This window comes from Borostomias antarcticus, assembly GCF_949987555.1.
Source record: "Borostomias antarcticus genome assembly, chromosome: 25".
Classification (NCBI taxonomy): Eukaryota; Metazoa; Chordata; class Actinopteri; order Stomiiformes; family Stomiidae; genus Borostomias; species Borostomias antarcticus.
The window spans coordinates 8,551,693-8,566,692 of record NC_140258.1 but is presented as its reverse complement, the minus strand read 5'-3'; the positions used below and the strand labels follow the sequence as shown (position 1 = coordinate 8,566,692).

General features: G+C 49.8%; 1 protein-coding gene across 3 annotated transcripts in view; it reads right to left on the bottom strand.

Annotated features, from left to right (window-relative positions):
* The window catches only part of ttc7a (tetratricopeptide repeat domain 7A), a 34,518-nt gene that overhangs the window by 13,769 nt on the left and 5,749 nt on the right, over positions 1–15,000 (bottom strand). For all 3 annotated transcript variants that reach the window (XR_014631023.1, XM_084458644.1, XM_084458645.1), the window contains exons 6-15: positions 12,814–12,892; positions 12,226–12,395; positions 11,010–11,073; positions 10,520–10,657; positions 9,357–9,440; positions 8,065–8,169; positions 6,484–6,601; positions 6,051–6,108; positions 5,627–5,699; positions 5,239–5,399 (exon numbers count right to left, since the gene is read on the bottom strand). Coding sequence is in view for 2 of the 3 variants with exons in the window: in XM_084458644.1 (XP_084314770.1) it covers positions 5,239–5,399; positions 5,627–5,699; positions 6,051–6,108; positions 6,484–6,601; positions 8,065–8,169; positions 9,357–9,440; positions 10,520–10,657; positions 11,010–11,073; positions 12,226–12,395; positions 12,814–12,892 (1,050 nt within the window). In the remaining variant the exon portion in view is untranslated. The remainder of the gene's footprint in view (positions 1–5,238; positions 5,400–5,626; positions 5,700–6,050; positions 6,109–6,483; positions 6,602–8,064; positions 8,170–9,356; positions 9,441–10,519; positions 10,658–11,009; positions 11,074–12,225; positions 12,396–12,813; positions 12,893–15,000) is intronic.

The following is a 15,000-nucleotide window of genomic DNA, read 5'->3' as shown; positions in this document are numbered from 1 at the left end:
GTGTGTGTGTGTGTGTGTGTGTGTGTGTGTGTTAGGCTCTTAGAAGAGCAGTCTGTCAGGGGCATCACTCATCCATGAGCGCTGAGACGGGAGGGAGAGAGAGAGAGAGAGAAAGAGAGAGAGACAAAGAGAAAGAGAGCAAGCGACAGAGAGACAGAGAGAGAGAGAGAGAGACAGAGAGAGAGACAGAGAGAGAGGGAAATACGGAGACACTTGCAGCCCCTAAATCTGATGCCTGTCCGCTCCTGAGTTGAAGGCTCCTCCAATTATTCTGCAATCCCCTGCCAGAGGGAGAGAGGAGGGGACGGAGAGGGAGAGTGGGATGGAGAGACCGAGGGAAGGAGAGATGGATCAGCAGCGCAGTGAGATGGGCCGCGTCTGGGGAAAGACTCCTGGTGAGACGTAGCTCGTTACTGGCTGGGGGGCAGGGCTTTTATTTGCGGGGGGGAAGGGGGGGGTGGAGGGATGGAGGAGAGAGGGAGAGGGGTGGAGGATGGAGGGATGAAGGAGAGAAAGAGAGGGGGTGGAGGGATGATGAGAGAGAGGAAGAGGGGGAGAGAGGCAGGGAGAGAGAGATAAAGGGAGAGAAGCAGGGAGAGAGAGAGGGGAGAGAGAGAGGGAGAGGGGGAAGATGGAGGGATTGAGGAGAGATAGAGGGAGAGAGAGAGAGATGGGAGAGAGAGGGAGAGAGAGAACAAGAGAGTGAGAGAGGGAGAAAGAGAGAGAGAGGCCGGGGGGAGGGGGCACGCTGCATCTTCTGACAGGAGGATGACAACTGCTGCTGAGGGATGGAGCGTTAAGGATATGGCTGTCAGCAGGGGGCTACCGGTGTGTGTGTGTGTGTGTGTGTGTGTGTGTGTGCGCGTGCTGCCGCATGGCGCAGCGTTTAGAGGTGTTGTGTTGGTGAAACCAATCGCTGTGTTGACGTGTTGTTTGTCCTGTGCGTTATTCTGCTTGGCATACAGGATGAGTTGACATGCTAGCACCTGGGGTAGGGAGCTATTCTGTAACGGCCTGTTTTGAATGTGCACAATCACCAAGGATGTGACGCAGCAGTGTACATTCAGATGTGGTACAGTACGCGTCCTATCGTGTTGTGTCTTTGCATTTTAGTGTGATGCGTTGCGTTGAATGTGTTGTAAAATACATTTAAATAAAAAATACATTACAATTAAACAATGTACATACAATAAGGTGACTTGGCAGACGCAGAACATATTACTTGCTCCCATTTCTCTCTCTCTCTCTCCTCTTTCTCTCCCCCTTTCTCTTTCTCTCCCTCCTCTCTCTCTCTCTCTCCTCCAGGTAGAGTCATGTCAGGTGAGTGGCAGTTTTCAGGCAGCGGGCAGCATCAGCAGCCTGTGAGGATGAGGCAACACACAGTCCTAGCGGGAGCAGGGAGCGAGGCTGTGAGCTCCGTGTAAAAATAGCTCATGAAGCTCACTTCAAAAAGTGGCACATCTACAGTATTACTCATCCTTCACTCCCACAGATCAGTGTATTCTCTACATGCATACACGCATGCACACACACACACACACAGATACACACACACACACGCACACACAGACACACACACACACACACACACAGATATACACACGCACACACACAGATAGACGCACGCCTGCACACACACACACACACACACACACACATGCACACACACATTTACACAGATACACACTCACACATACGCACACACACACATACACACACACACACACACACACACAAGCGCGCGCGAGCGCATGCCTGCACGCTCGTCCTGCAACATCCCATCAGATGAAAGCAGAATCAAAGGCTGGGATTAATCATTCTCTTTAGTACAAACTGCAGGACCACGCTCTCTCCCTCTCTCTCTCTCCCTCTCTCTCTCTCCCCCTCTCTCTCTCCCCCTCTCTCTCTCTCAAACCCTCTCTGTCTGTCCTTCTCTCAACCCGCCCTCTCACACTCTCTCTTCTTCCATCCTCCCTTCCCCCTCTCTCCTCTCTCTCCTACTGTAGCTCTCTCTCTCTGGTAGAATCCTGTTTCACATTGAAATGCACGCCTGTTTACTGCCTGATTAAAATTTCAAACAACAAAGAAATAGAGACAGCGTGATCGAGTTGAAAAGACAGAAATAAAGAGAGAGACACAGAGAGAGAGAGAAAGTGGGGGAATGAACAAGGATTCCTTGTGCTTCAACATGTTGACAGTCTGCATGGCAATGGTGCAGAGATAAGAGTGCTAATAAGCATCACCAACACACACACACAGAAGCAAGCAAGCAAACACACACACGCAGCACTCAGGCACAGACACAAACATACAGTAGAATGCTGTCAGGGGATACCCAGGACCATACACGACACTAGTCTTCCCGTAACAATAACGCACTAAATTCAAACCAAATCATCCGCCATTGCGAGCACGCACGCACACACACACACACTCTATCTCCATAACAACTGTTTGGGAAAAACAACTGATGTTGACTGCTCTACCAATATGACCTCATGGTTACCGGGGCGATGGGGATTCCTGCTGCAGAGAAGGCTGCGATTGGCTGATTGTGGAAAAGAGCTTTTTAAATAGGTCAAAGCAGTCAAGAGTCTCTATGGAGAAGGGGTGTGTGTGTGTGTGTGTGTGTGTGTGTGTGTGTGTGTGTGTGTGTGTGTGTGTGTGTGTGTGTGTGTGTGTGTGTGTGTGTGTGTGTGTGTGCGTGTGTGTGTGTGCGTGTGTGTGTGTGCTTGCATGCGTCCTGAGAAAACAAGGTTGGCAGGCCTCAATGGAAAAAATATGAAAATGTCCAAATCCAAATAAAAAGCATTTAGTTTTCTGTGTCCTTCTCTGACTGCTCATCTCATCATTTCCTCTCACTACAGCACTCCTGTCCTCTCCTCGCTCACATTCCTCCCTTCCTCCTCTTCCAGCCATACTCTTATTCTTCCTCTTTTCTACTTGCGGTACCCCTTCCTCTCTTGTGGTAATCACAGAGACCAACAGCGACCCCACATGGCCATACTGGGAAATGTTTCACTGAGTGATAGTATTGGGAAGGAATGGGGTAAAGAGAAAAATGATGATGGTGACTATGAGGCCTAGATGGCATACAATGATAATTCTGAATAGCAAGGCAAATGAGGAACACACACACACACACAGTGGATCGAGGCGTCTACTGTACAAATGCCCTACCACATCCAGGCAGATGCATCGTGTGTGTATGTGTGTGTGTGTGTGTGTATACTGTACAACACCAGCTGACAGGGCCCAATTGGATGCGACAAGGAGAGAAGGGTTGGGGTGTGTGTGTGTAACCACCGCAATGCAGACGCCTGGTCTGGCAAGTCTAAATAAGGCGTTGACTGTGTGTGTGCGTGTGTGTGTGTGTGTTTGTGTGTGACCCTGCACTTTTGAGCAGAGACACCCTATCCCCACAGAGACGTCTAGGGTGCTCGGCTGAGTGACTCACACTGGAGCTAGTCTTACGCGCACACGTGCGCACGCGCGCGTGCACACACTGAGGAAGAGGGCGTCACAGGAGAAAACAAATCGCACAAATGGATGAGAATTCTCCAAACGTCAAAGCAATACCAGCTCCATGTCTAAACTCAGTTAACCCCCACATTTACACGCCAGGTGTCTGAGCCAGCAGACAGAAGGTACTTGTGGTGCATTTCATTTAGCACAGATCTTGCACTGTTGGGAATCCTCCATTGGACTTACTTTTAACACAAATCAAATGCACTCATTTGCACTCATTTGCACACATTTGCTAATTTGCAAAGTTGTCCTTATTAGGGGCCGGGCAGCTCAGCTCATGCTCAGTCCAGAGTCCCATATCTCATTCCCATCACAGTATGTAGGCTAACTAAAATGTTCATCCAGGATTCCTATACAGTGTAAATAGGCTGTGACGTATCTTTTTTTTTTAGTTAGAGCTATCTGAAACCAGCCATGCTCTCCTCATATTCACTGCAAATTCTTGCAAATTTCCAATGTTCATGACAAAAAATAAATCATGATATAGTAGATGTAGCGTGTTTTTTGCAGAAATATATCTCAACATTTTTTGACAGTTAGACCAAAAAGAGAGGAGCCAAAGCACTCTTGTTTGAATAAAGTTAAAAATCCTTTATTTTCACGGGCTAACGCCTACGCGATGTGGCCTGCTCAGGCCTTCATCAGGGCATCTGACATGGTGGAACAAACGTTTCCTTAAGTAGACAAAGAGAGGAAGTGACCTCATGGAGTCAAGTGTTCATCCTAGTGGACAACATTTGTTGAATTTTTGACAATATTTTGAATTCTGTCCTCATCCCGTGCCCCTCAAACAATTAGTCTCGTATGGAGAAAAATATACAATACCCACAATCCTATAGTGCAACAGCGCAAGCTCCACCAATCAGAGACGTCACTGTTGTCAACCCTGCCCAACCCCTGCCTAGGACTACATCCGGCCAAATTGATTGATTGGCCACTGATTGAGCACAGCTGCAGTTAATCTGCAATTAGCAAGACGAGCCAAAAAAAAAGTAAAACCCCAGCCAGTTTGTCATGAATGAACCAGATAAAAGATGATTAGATAGATAGATAAACTGTACATACATACACATACTGTATATACATACACACATACTGTATGTACATACATACATACTGTATGTACATACATACATAGTGGCAGTTGGGATTTGAATTTGTTGCTGTGCATTTTTGACACTAGTTTGAAGGCTGCCACATGCCTCATGTGTGATTTAAGTTTGTTTGAGAACTTTATTTTGTAGAACCTAAGAAGTTTTATTACAAGGCCAAGCAAGGCCAAACTGCCAGATTCTCACTTGGCTATACAGTAGGCTCAACAAGATCATGACTTTCCCTTGTTGTCTGAGGTTGTGAGTTCAAGCCCTGGGTGATGCAGAATGAACATGCATTTGCCTACTCAGTCATTGTACTGTGTGGATCTCAGACATATGATTTTGAAGATATATATAGATTTTGAAGATGTATATATACACGTTTTAAATAATTAGGGTCTGGGCAGAGACCCTCATGATTTGTCATTTGTCTCCTCTTCCTTCTTCTTCCTATTCCACCGCAAAATTGGTTTCGCCCAGCCCGAGCTAATGCTGCGCAGCAGCTGTCATTTGCAAATAGTATTTGACCAGGTCTGAAAAAGACAGGTGGTTACAGTGCATGAGAGGGGGGAGATGTGTGTGTGCGTGTGCGTGTGTGTGTGTGCGCGTGTCCTACTTGAAGTTGTCAGGATGCTGGCCTAGGGCCAGGGTGATGGTGTCCAGGGCAGGCTGGTAGTGTTTCTGGGCACTGAGCAGCAGGGCCAGCAGGTGCAGCGAGTGCAGGTCGTCCCCGCGCAGAGACAGCGCCACCTGCAGGGGCTCCATGGCCGCTGCCACCTGCATGCGTGTGGGCGCACACACACACACACGCACACACATACATACACACACACACACACACAAGCAGAATGAATGGCCAGCAGAGAAAGTAACCCCCTGCACAGAGCAAGGGATGAACGAACGCACAAAATGGAGGACACAAGAACGGGCAGCGAGGACACAGCTAGTCTGTGTGTGTGTGTGTGTATGTCAGTGCGTGTGTGTGTGTGTCAGTGCGTGCTGACCTGTCGGACGAGTGCCAGCTGGAGGGACAGGTAGAGAGCTATCTGAGCATCATGGGAGTCCAGTGAATGGGCTCTGTTGTGAAAAAGGGTTACTGTCACTGATAAGGCTAAATACACACACACACACACACACACACAAATACAGTACTGTATGCACCCCCCCCACACACACACACACACACACACACACACACACACAAGGTTTAAACGCTTTATTTGAATCCACCTATCATATCTGACTGGGATTCAGACATACAGTATATGAGATTTCCTACAGACTACCATGGGTACGAACACCGCCGTCTCCTTCACACTGCCCATCTGTCTGCGACAGCTGCAAGTTTACATGGTATCAGCAACCAACGACACACCAGCGAGCGCGGTCAAGCCAGAGCTCCAGAGAGAGGGGGAAAGTGTCACCTACTTATGTAGAGCTTGTAGAGCTCGCCTGTTGAACTCATCCTGGTCAGCTTTCAGAGTGGCTGGAGAGAGAGGGGGGAGAGGGAGAGAAAGAGAGAGAGAGAGATGGAGAAAAAGAGAGAAAGAGAGAGATACGGTGAGATTAACGTTTAGGCAGAACCCTAATCCTTCCACAATTTAATACCAGACTTTTAGTGGTGACCAGCTGACCCATACTCAGATAGATTGCCTTATATCAGCGTCACACATAGAACACACTGTTCTAATGAGCCACATCAGAGACCCTGTAGACTGGCTGGATGTGCCAGTGGTTTAGGGACACGCCTGTAGTGCTCTGACCGGGTAATCGACGGTGACGGTGACGGTTTTTGTGTCTAGCTGAGGGTCAGTGTTCATCGTCGTGTGGCTACAGCGGCGGCCAGCAGGGGGTCTCTTACCGTCGGAGGCCTGCAGGCTGCAGCACAGCCCCAGGGCCAGGTACGCTCTGGGGAGGAACTCTGCTGCCTCCTCCCCCATGGACAACACACTCTGGCATAGGGACTCAGCCTCTTCCAGCTGTGAGACACACACACACACACACACACACACACACACACACACACACATATACAAACATACACACACACATATACACATACACACACACATATGCACACACACACGCACACACACACACACACACATATACAAACATACACACACACATACACACACAGACATATGCACACACACATGCACAGACACACACACACACACACACACACACACACACACACACACACACACACACACACAGGTACACATACATATACAAACAGACAGAAACAGACACACAAAGACGCACACACACACACACTCAGAAAGTTAAGAGGTTCACATTACAGACTTCATGACTGACTAGGCTGAGACTGATTGATTGAAACTGTGGATGCTGGGTACGACGCGCTTGAGGACTGAAAAGAAACTGGATAGATTTGCTCGGAAACTCTGAGGGCTGGATCGATCGCTGCCGTCGAACGGTGCGCCGCTGAAAGCTGCTGTGTGGGGTGACGGAGAGGACAGTTGGAAGTAGATTCAGTTGAAGGGCAGTGCAGAGTTTGGCAAAGGACAGAATGCACACGCACGTACGCACACACACATGCACGTACGCACACACCAGTAGCAGCAGCAGCTGAGGTGAAAGTGTGTCACTCTGTGTGGGGTGCCGGCGGGGGGGGGGGACGCGTCTTTGACACCATGCGAGCAGGGAACAGCGGGACAGCTGCTTTTAAAAACCTCCCTTCCTTCCTAAATCCTTCGCTCTCTCTCTCAGCCCTCCCCCCCCCCCCTCCGCACTCTCTATCCTTCTCTCTCTCCATCCCTCGCTGGGCCACCAGGTTCAAACCTGCCCGGTGCGGCCGCTGCTGCGGGAACGTTTGGGTTTAACACGCATCCCTGCTCTCTTACAGGGATTAGGACCTCCTATACCAAACAGACAGAGAGAGAGGGGGGGGGGGATGTGACCGCTCTGCCGTGGCGGAGTCAGAGGCTACGGAATCCCTCTGTTCGTCGGAACAGGGGGTCCAATGGTGGCGGCCGCCCAGTTCTTAGGGTAATGGGGGCTCCCAGATTGGATGTAATGCCGTGCTCTATGGGGCCATAGGGTTCTATTGAGATTAAGGGCTGTAAGCTCCTTACTGTCTCCAGCTGGCTATGATCTCTCTTCTCGGCCGTTGGCAGATGTGCCCGGGCCAGCACTGGCCCCGCCTAAACTGACTCTCCACCTAATCTGTGTGTGTCTAAGTGTGTGTCTGTGTGTGTCTCTGTGTGTGTGCGTGCTTGTGGTATGCATATGAAAAGTGTATTTGGGTATACAGTAGCATATGACAAACAAACATTTATATTAGTGATTATTTTCATTAGTTCACTCATAAACACACTACAAATAAAGATTTGATTTGTGTGTGTGTGCGTGTGTGTGAGAGAGAGAGAGAGAGAGAGAGAGAGAGAGAGTGTGTGTGTGTGTGTGTCCTAGTCACCCAGTGCAGCTGGCCAATGCAGACTTTGGCTGCCAACAGGGGCAGCGAGGGATCCTCGGGTCTCATTCTGGCACACTCTTTAAGCACGGACACAGCGCCAACACCCTAAAACACGCGCACACACACACACACACACACACACACACAGACACCCAAACACACATACACACACAGTCACTGACACATGACGATGAATGGCTGCACACACCCTGACACATTACACAGGCATTGCTCGCATGAACTGCAGTGACAGAAACAGATGTGTCACTATTGATAGAATACACACAGCGGATCACATGCACACGTTCACTGTCCGTGTGCAGTATGTATCTACAGTCAGAAACAGATACTGCAGAGATGATGGCAAATATAGGCCAGTCATAGATGCAGCGCTGTCACACACACACACACACACACACACACACACACACACACACACACACGCACACGCGCACACGCACACACATACAGGGCTGGCCCTAAATAGAAGAGGATCTGACGACATTGAGGCGGCCCCCGTCTCCTTCTAGGGAGCAGCCTATTTCTAGATCGTTCCATTGATCTGCAGTGTCACCCCATCCCGCAAGAGAGATCCATTTTCCTGTCACACACACGCACGCATACGCCCCCACACACACACACACACACACACACGCGTGCGCAGACGTGCGAGCACACACACAAACATGCATGCACAGGCACAGACACACACACACAGGCGTGCGCAGTCACACACACACACACACACACACACACACACACACACACACACACAGAGGAACACATATGCCCATGCGTCAGTCTGCTATTCTGGCTAATTCCAAGGATTCCAGATCTTTCTGTGTCGGACTACTCATCCTCGCTAGCCAATCAGCACTCGCTCAGTCAGGTCTCCCGAAAGTACGCTAGCACCACTGTCTACCATTACGCGGGTCAAAACATTTATTTGAGATCTTGGACTTGGTTGAACTTGAATGGTCCAAACATATGTGCACCAGCTGCTCGTCTGGCACTCCAACCAGGCTGAAGCAAACTTGTGCAAATTTGAAAAAGGCTCATGTAAATTTGAAAAGAGAGTGGAGCAGATCTGACTACCTTTTGAACCAGACCAGTAACAGAGTGGAACGGTGACTGGTGAAGACAAGGGAGTTGGTATGCAGGCATCTATATGTGAGGTGCAGGGGGGGTGAGTGTGAGTGTGTGTGTGTGTGTGTGTGTGTGTGTGTGTGTGTGTGTGTGTGTGTGTGTGTGTGTGTGTGAGGTGGAATGAAGAGATATGAGGATGATCTCACCTTCCCTGCTGCCATGAGTGACAGGCCCAGCTGGTGCCAGAGGTGGAATTCATTAGAGGAAAACTTCATGGCTCGCTCCAAACACTGGAGGACACACACACACACACACACACGTTTGTAGTGAAGGCAAACACATCAACTGCTGTGTAGTTGTTGGGGTCGAAAGTCGGGGGTTAGCGAGGTTAATTTGAAGGGCGGCCCAGGACGCTTTTGTTCCAACAAAGTTAGCGGGTGAGAAGCATCCATCACCCGGGCAGACGGACGGGCGGACTATTGTTAGCCGGCCCGGGCAGTCGTCTCCCCCGTCAGCCCAGCTACGGACACAGAGGCTTCACCTGCTAGAGCCACGGAGATCACGCACCTGGGGAAGGCACGCTGAGGGAGACCAGGCCGGGGGAGGAGAAGAGAGGGAGACCAGGCCGGGGGAGGAGAAGAGAGGGAGACCAGGCCAGGGGAGGAGAAGAGAGGGAGACCAGGCCGGGGGAGGAGAAGAGAGGGAGACCAGGCCGGGGGAGGAGAAGAGAGGGAGACCAGGCCGGGGGAGGAGAAGAGAGGGAGACCAGGCCGGGGGAGGAGAAGAGAGGGAGACCAGGCCGGGGGAGGAGAAGAGAGGGAGACCAGGCCGGGGGAGGAGAAGAGAGGGAGACCAGGCCGGGGGAGGAGAAGAGAGAGAGACCAGGCCGGGGGAGGAGAAGAGAGGGAGACCAGGCCGGGGGAGGAGAAGAGAGAGAGACCAGGCCGGGGGAGGAGAAGAGAGGGAGACCAGGCCGGGGGAGGAGAAGAGAAGGAGACCAGGCCGGGGGAGGAGAAGAGAGGGAGAACAGCAGAGTGAGGAGGGAATGAGACAGAGAATGAGTCAGAAAGCAAGGGGGGGGGGGGAGAGATAGACAACCAAAGAGAGAGAAGAACAGAGAGAAGGAGAAAATAACAGAAAAAGATATAGCATGAGAGAGAGAGAGAGAGAGAGAGAGAGAGAGAGAGAGAGAAACAGAAAAAATAAAGAGGGCGAGAGAAAGAGACAGAGATGGAGAGAGAGAGAGGCACTTCATCCTGCTCGGAGGGCGACACACGCAGCAGCCGGGGTATTCATAGTTGGCAATGGCAAAAAAAAACCCAGCTCAGTCAGTTCCCAGATCCCCGCTCCGCGTTGGCCCCGCCCTCACCTCGGACAGCATGGCGTACTGCCCCCTCCTGGCCATGCCGATGCTCAGCAGGTTGTAGACGGAGGTGGCGTCCCGCAGGCTGGCCTCCCGCTCCTCCTTGTGGTCGGGCGCCCTGCTGATGACGGCGTCTCCGCTGGCCTGCAGGACCCGGGGGGGGGGGGGGGGATACAGAGAGCAGGAGGAGGGAAGGCTGGGGTGTAAGGCCAATGCAACTAAAATGGTGTCTCTATTTGCTGTGTTGGGCTGGAAGAGCAGCGGAGGGTGGTTGAGGTGAAGGCCAGTTTGTGAAAAGCCGTCGTACGGTAGGCTATAAACCCCTCAGGTTATTTGTAGTTATGTGCAGGTGGTAAAAGGTAAACCGAGGGTAAACCCTCATAGTAGGATAGTACACACTTGGTCAGTAAGTGCACGGTATGAGAGAGAGTGAATGAGCACACAGAGAGAGAGAGAGAAAGAGAGAGAGAGCGAGACAGGCGGCTGTGTGTCTCACCATGGACTCGGTGATGAGCAGCAGAAGCACGGCCTCTTCTACTACGTCCTGGGGACAGAAGACGCTGCGGAGGGACAGGGAACAGGAGCAGGAAGTGACGCGTACCCGTGACAGCCGCATCCTGTCGGTGGATCACGGGGGCGGGGTCTGGTTTCTGCCTCACCTCACCTGCCTTACTCACCGTGTAACCCTAACCTGACCACCCCTGGAGGATCACAGCACAGCGCATTCTCTCAGGTGTCCCGCGCGTACACACACACACACACAGGCACGCACGCACGCACACGCACACACACACACACACACACATGCACATGCACACACACACACACACAGGCACGCACGCACGCACACGCACACACACACACACATGCACATGCACACACACACACACACAGGCACGCACGCACGCACACGCACACACACATGCACACACACACACACAGGCACGCACGCACACACACATGCACACACACACACACACATGCGCACACACATGCACACACACACGCACACACACACACACACACACACATGCACACACACACACGCACACACGCACACACACATGCACACACACACACACGCACACACACACACACACGCACACACACACGCACACACACACACACACACAAATCCTATGGATTTCACCTCGCCTCAACCCACTCTCGTCACCTCCTCTCTTCTTTTTTCCTGGGTCCCTCAGTTTCATTCTCTGCCTGCTCCACCTTTCCCACTCCTCATCCATCACTTTCACTCTCTCCTGCCTCCCTCTCTCTCTCTCTCCTCCCTCCCTCTCTCTCCTTCCTTCCCTCTCTCTCCCTCCATCCCTCTACACTCCTCTTTATCTTAACTACCCCATGTCTGACTGGGCCTGTGTTGTACTGAGTTAAAGATACAATTACAAGATAATACAGGAGCACTTCGGAGACATAACTCATGACAAGCCGAAGAGCACACAAGAGCGACGTATCAGTCATTTCTCTTCTCCTGTCCTCAAGATACACATTCGCTGTTATAGCTTGACTCAGCATAGTGGGGAGATCATGATCGGTATGGAGAGAGTAGAAAGAGAGAGAGAGAGAGATACAAATAGAGCGAGACAGACAGAGAAGTAGAGAGAGACAGATGGCAAGACTGAAAGAAGGAAATGGACAATGGAGAGGTAGGGAAACAGAGAGGGGGGTGAAGGAGGTGCAGTGGAGAGACCTACCCTTCAAGGCTGTAGCGCTGGGGGGGTCTGGAGGAGGGGTAGATGGCGTCTTTGGGGGCGGCGGCGCCATCTCTGTGGAGCCAGGCGGCGGGCGGCGGCGCAGACGGGGCCCAGTAGCTGTCCTCGCTCACAGAGCTGAGGAGAACCTCAGCTAGCTTCCTCGCCGCCGCCTGCATGGGGCGGAACGTGGTCACAACGTGCTACCAGACGCATGTCTGAAGCCAGGTTCACATACTAAAGGAAAGGCCGTTTTAAGCCGTTTTATAATGAACTGGGATCGTTTCGTCGAGTCGTGACTGCCAATTTGGAGTGTCGGAAGTTCTAAGACTGCCGTTTCCAAGATTCGACACGTCAAAGACGCACAACGAGACGGATGTTGTAGACCTAGCGCCTCGTATCGGCTGTTGTACTGTATGTGAACTCGGCTTTACCACACATAAATGACATATAAGTATGAGTAAGACTTATGGCACTGGCTGCAAGGCCCTCTTCTAACCATGTGACTGTGAAACACTGTGTGTGTGTGTGTGTGTGTGTGTGTGTGTGTGTGTGTGTGTGTGTGTGTGTGTGTGTGTGTGTTGCCCTCACCTTTCTGAAGTTCTGAGACCCCCGAGACTCCACCACCCTGAGGACCCTACGCAGCTGATGGGTTCCCTGAGCCAGGTTACTGACGGAACAGCCCCCCCACCCCACCCCACACACACACACACACACACACAACAAACAGATGATACGAGATACGCCACAAAAAAACAGTGGTGTGAATAATACATGCGTTCTATACGATATCAAACAGATGGGCATCAAACGGGCATGGAGGAGAAAGGGAGATAGACACCTGATATGGCAGATCTAAGATAGCCTTGAAGCAACAGCCTTTCTGCTTTCTAGATAGTTCTCGGAGGTATGAGAGAGAGAGAGAGAGCGAATAAAGGTGTTTATCACAATCCTGCGTCTGTAACTGATCCCTGGGCTGGTGGTGGGGGGAGCTGTGTCAGTCATACATCCCCACTACTGCAATGTATGATCTACAATCACTGCAGCATTACACACACAGACTGACCGGCCTATCTGAGGAGCAACACTGACACCTGCTGGTGGTACACAGAATTACCAAGGAAATTTAAAGCATTTTCTGTTTTGGCATGACAGTTTTTCTCAATTGTTTAAACATGTTTTCTGAAAGAAAACCTCACTTCCTCCAAACTCTACACACAAACCACCAAACACACACAAAATGCAAAATCCAACACTCTCCTGCAAAATAACACTTTGCCTTCAAAACAATATTAACTTATCACAAAATGGTATTGTGTGCTCCAATGACGCACAGACATCATATGAGTAGACACTTCTATGCACCAATTGAACACTGATGTGCTGAATGGAAAACACTACTAGTATGAATGGAAAACACTAGTATGAATGCTTTATCAGGAGAATTAAACCTTTGCATGTTTGGTGTTACACTTTCTCCTGTTGTATATATATCACTGTATAATGTTTTTATATAAAACAACACACAAATATAGTAAAAAAAAAAAAAGAAGAAATTTTCATTTTTTCCCAAAATACCGTCGCCTACATCACAGCAACACAACTGGATGTGCAACATGACTTGTACCGAACAGAAAATAGTACTGTAGGGTAAAAACAATTTAAAAAAAATAAAATAAAAAAATACCTAGGCTGAATCCTGTCTTCAGTTCCTCCTTCAGTCTCTCCTGTCACACTGTAGTACAGTAATCTCTCAGTTCTGAAAATCTCCAAATGATGGATGCAGCTGAGAAGAGTCTCAAGTTGGGTTGAACCTTCCTTGTCCTCCTCTTAACTCTCACTCCTCCAGGGCTGAGGTCTCTGATAGGCGGAGTCGGCACATGCCCAGGGCCTCCGATCTCACAACATTTATTTTGTTTTAAAGTCTATAAAAATTGTTAACGTTCTCATTGGATACAGTACGCGCCAGTGATCATAAAACCCAGATTTCCGGGAAGCCCCCTTCCCCCAGCAATAGATTGATCTGATTGGCTGAGGCCCCAACTAAATGTGATACTCAAGTGTGTGATTGCTACTGATGATAGCCTAAAGTGATGGCCTAACATTACATGATGATGAAATAACGGCATCTCAGAGTCTTTATTGCTTGATGGTGGGTACGGTTTATTTCAAAAGGGGGCCTCCACAGAAAATGTTGCCTAGGGCCTCCAGAGGTCTGAGCCTGCACTCCTCTACCTCTCTGCAATGTTCCCATCCATGGCTCTCCAAACCAGGAGCTCCTCTGTGGCCCTTTTACAGTATTGCTAAAGCTCTGACTGCAAATTCCACAACAGGCTTGGGAATGTAAGTGTAATCATTTGAATGGCAGTGTGCTGTGAACACAATGAGATTTTATTGAAGAAAAGTGTGCAAAATATAGAGAATTATGTGTAGCGTTTTGACAAAAGGGTGGTTTAAAATTGAAATCTGAGTGTAAAGCAGGAAATGTGTGTGTAGTTCAGCAGAGTTGGTTTAGAGTGTTGGTACATGAGTTTCAGATTGTGTACATTGTGTCTTAGGTTCCAGTGTTATTATGTAAACGATTGAGAAAAACTGTAACTACAGACCTTTTTTTCTATGATATTTGCAACAATAATCCCATGACCATGCAGTGTTAGACCCTATTAGAGCTAACTAGTGATTATATCCATTGATCTACCTTATCACCTACTATAACTAAACCCACAGTATGTCAGATGACCTACTATAGCGATAGCTTAATCTACTGATATCTTTCTG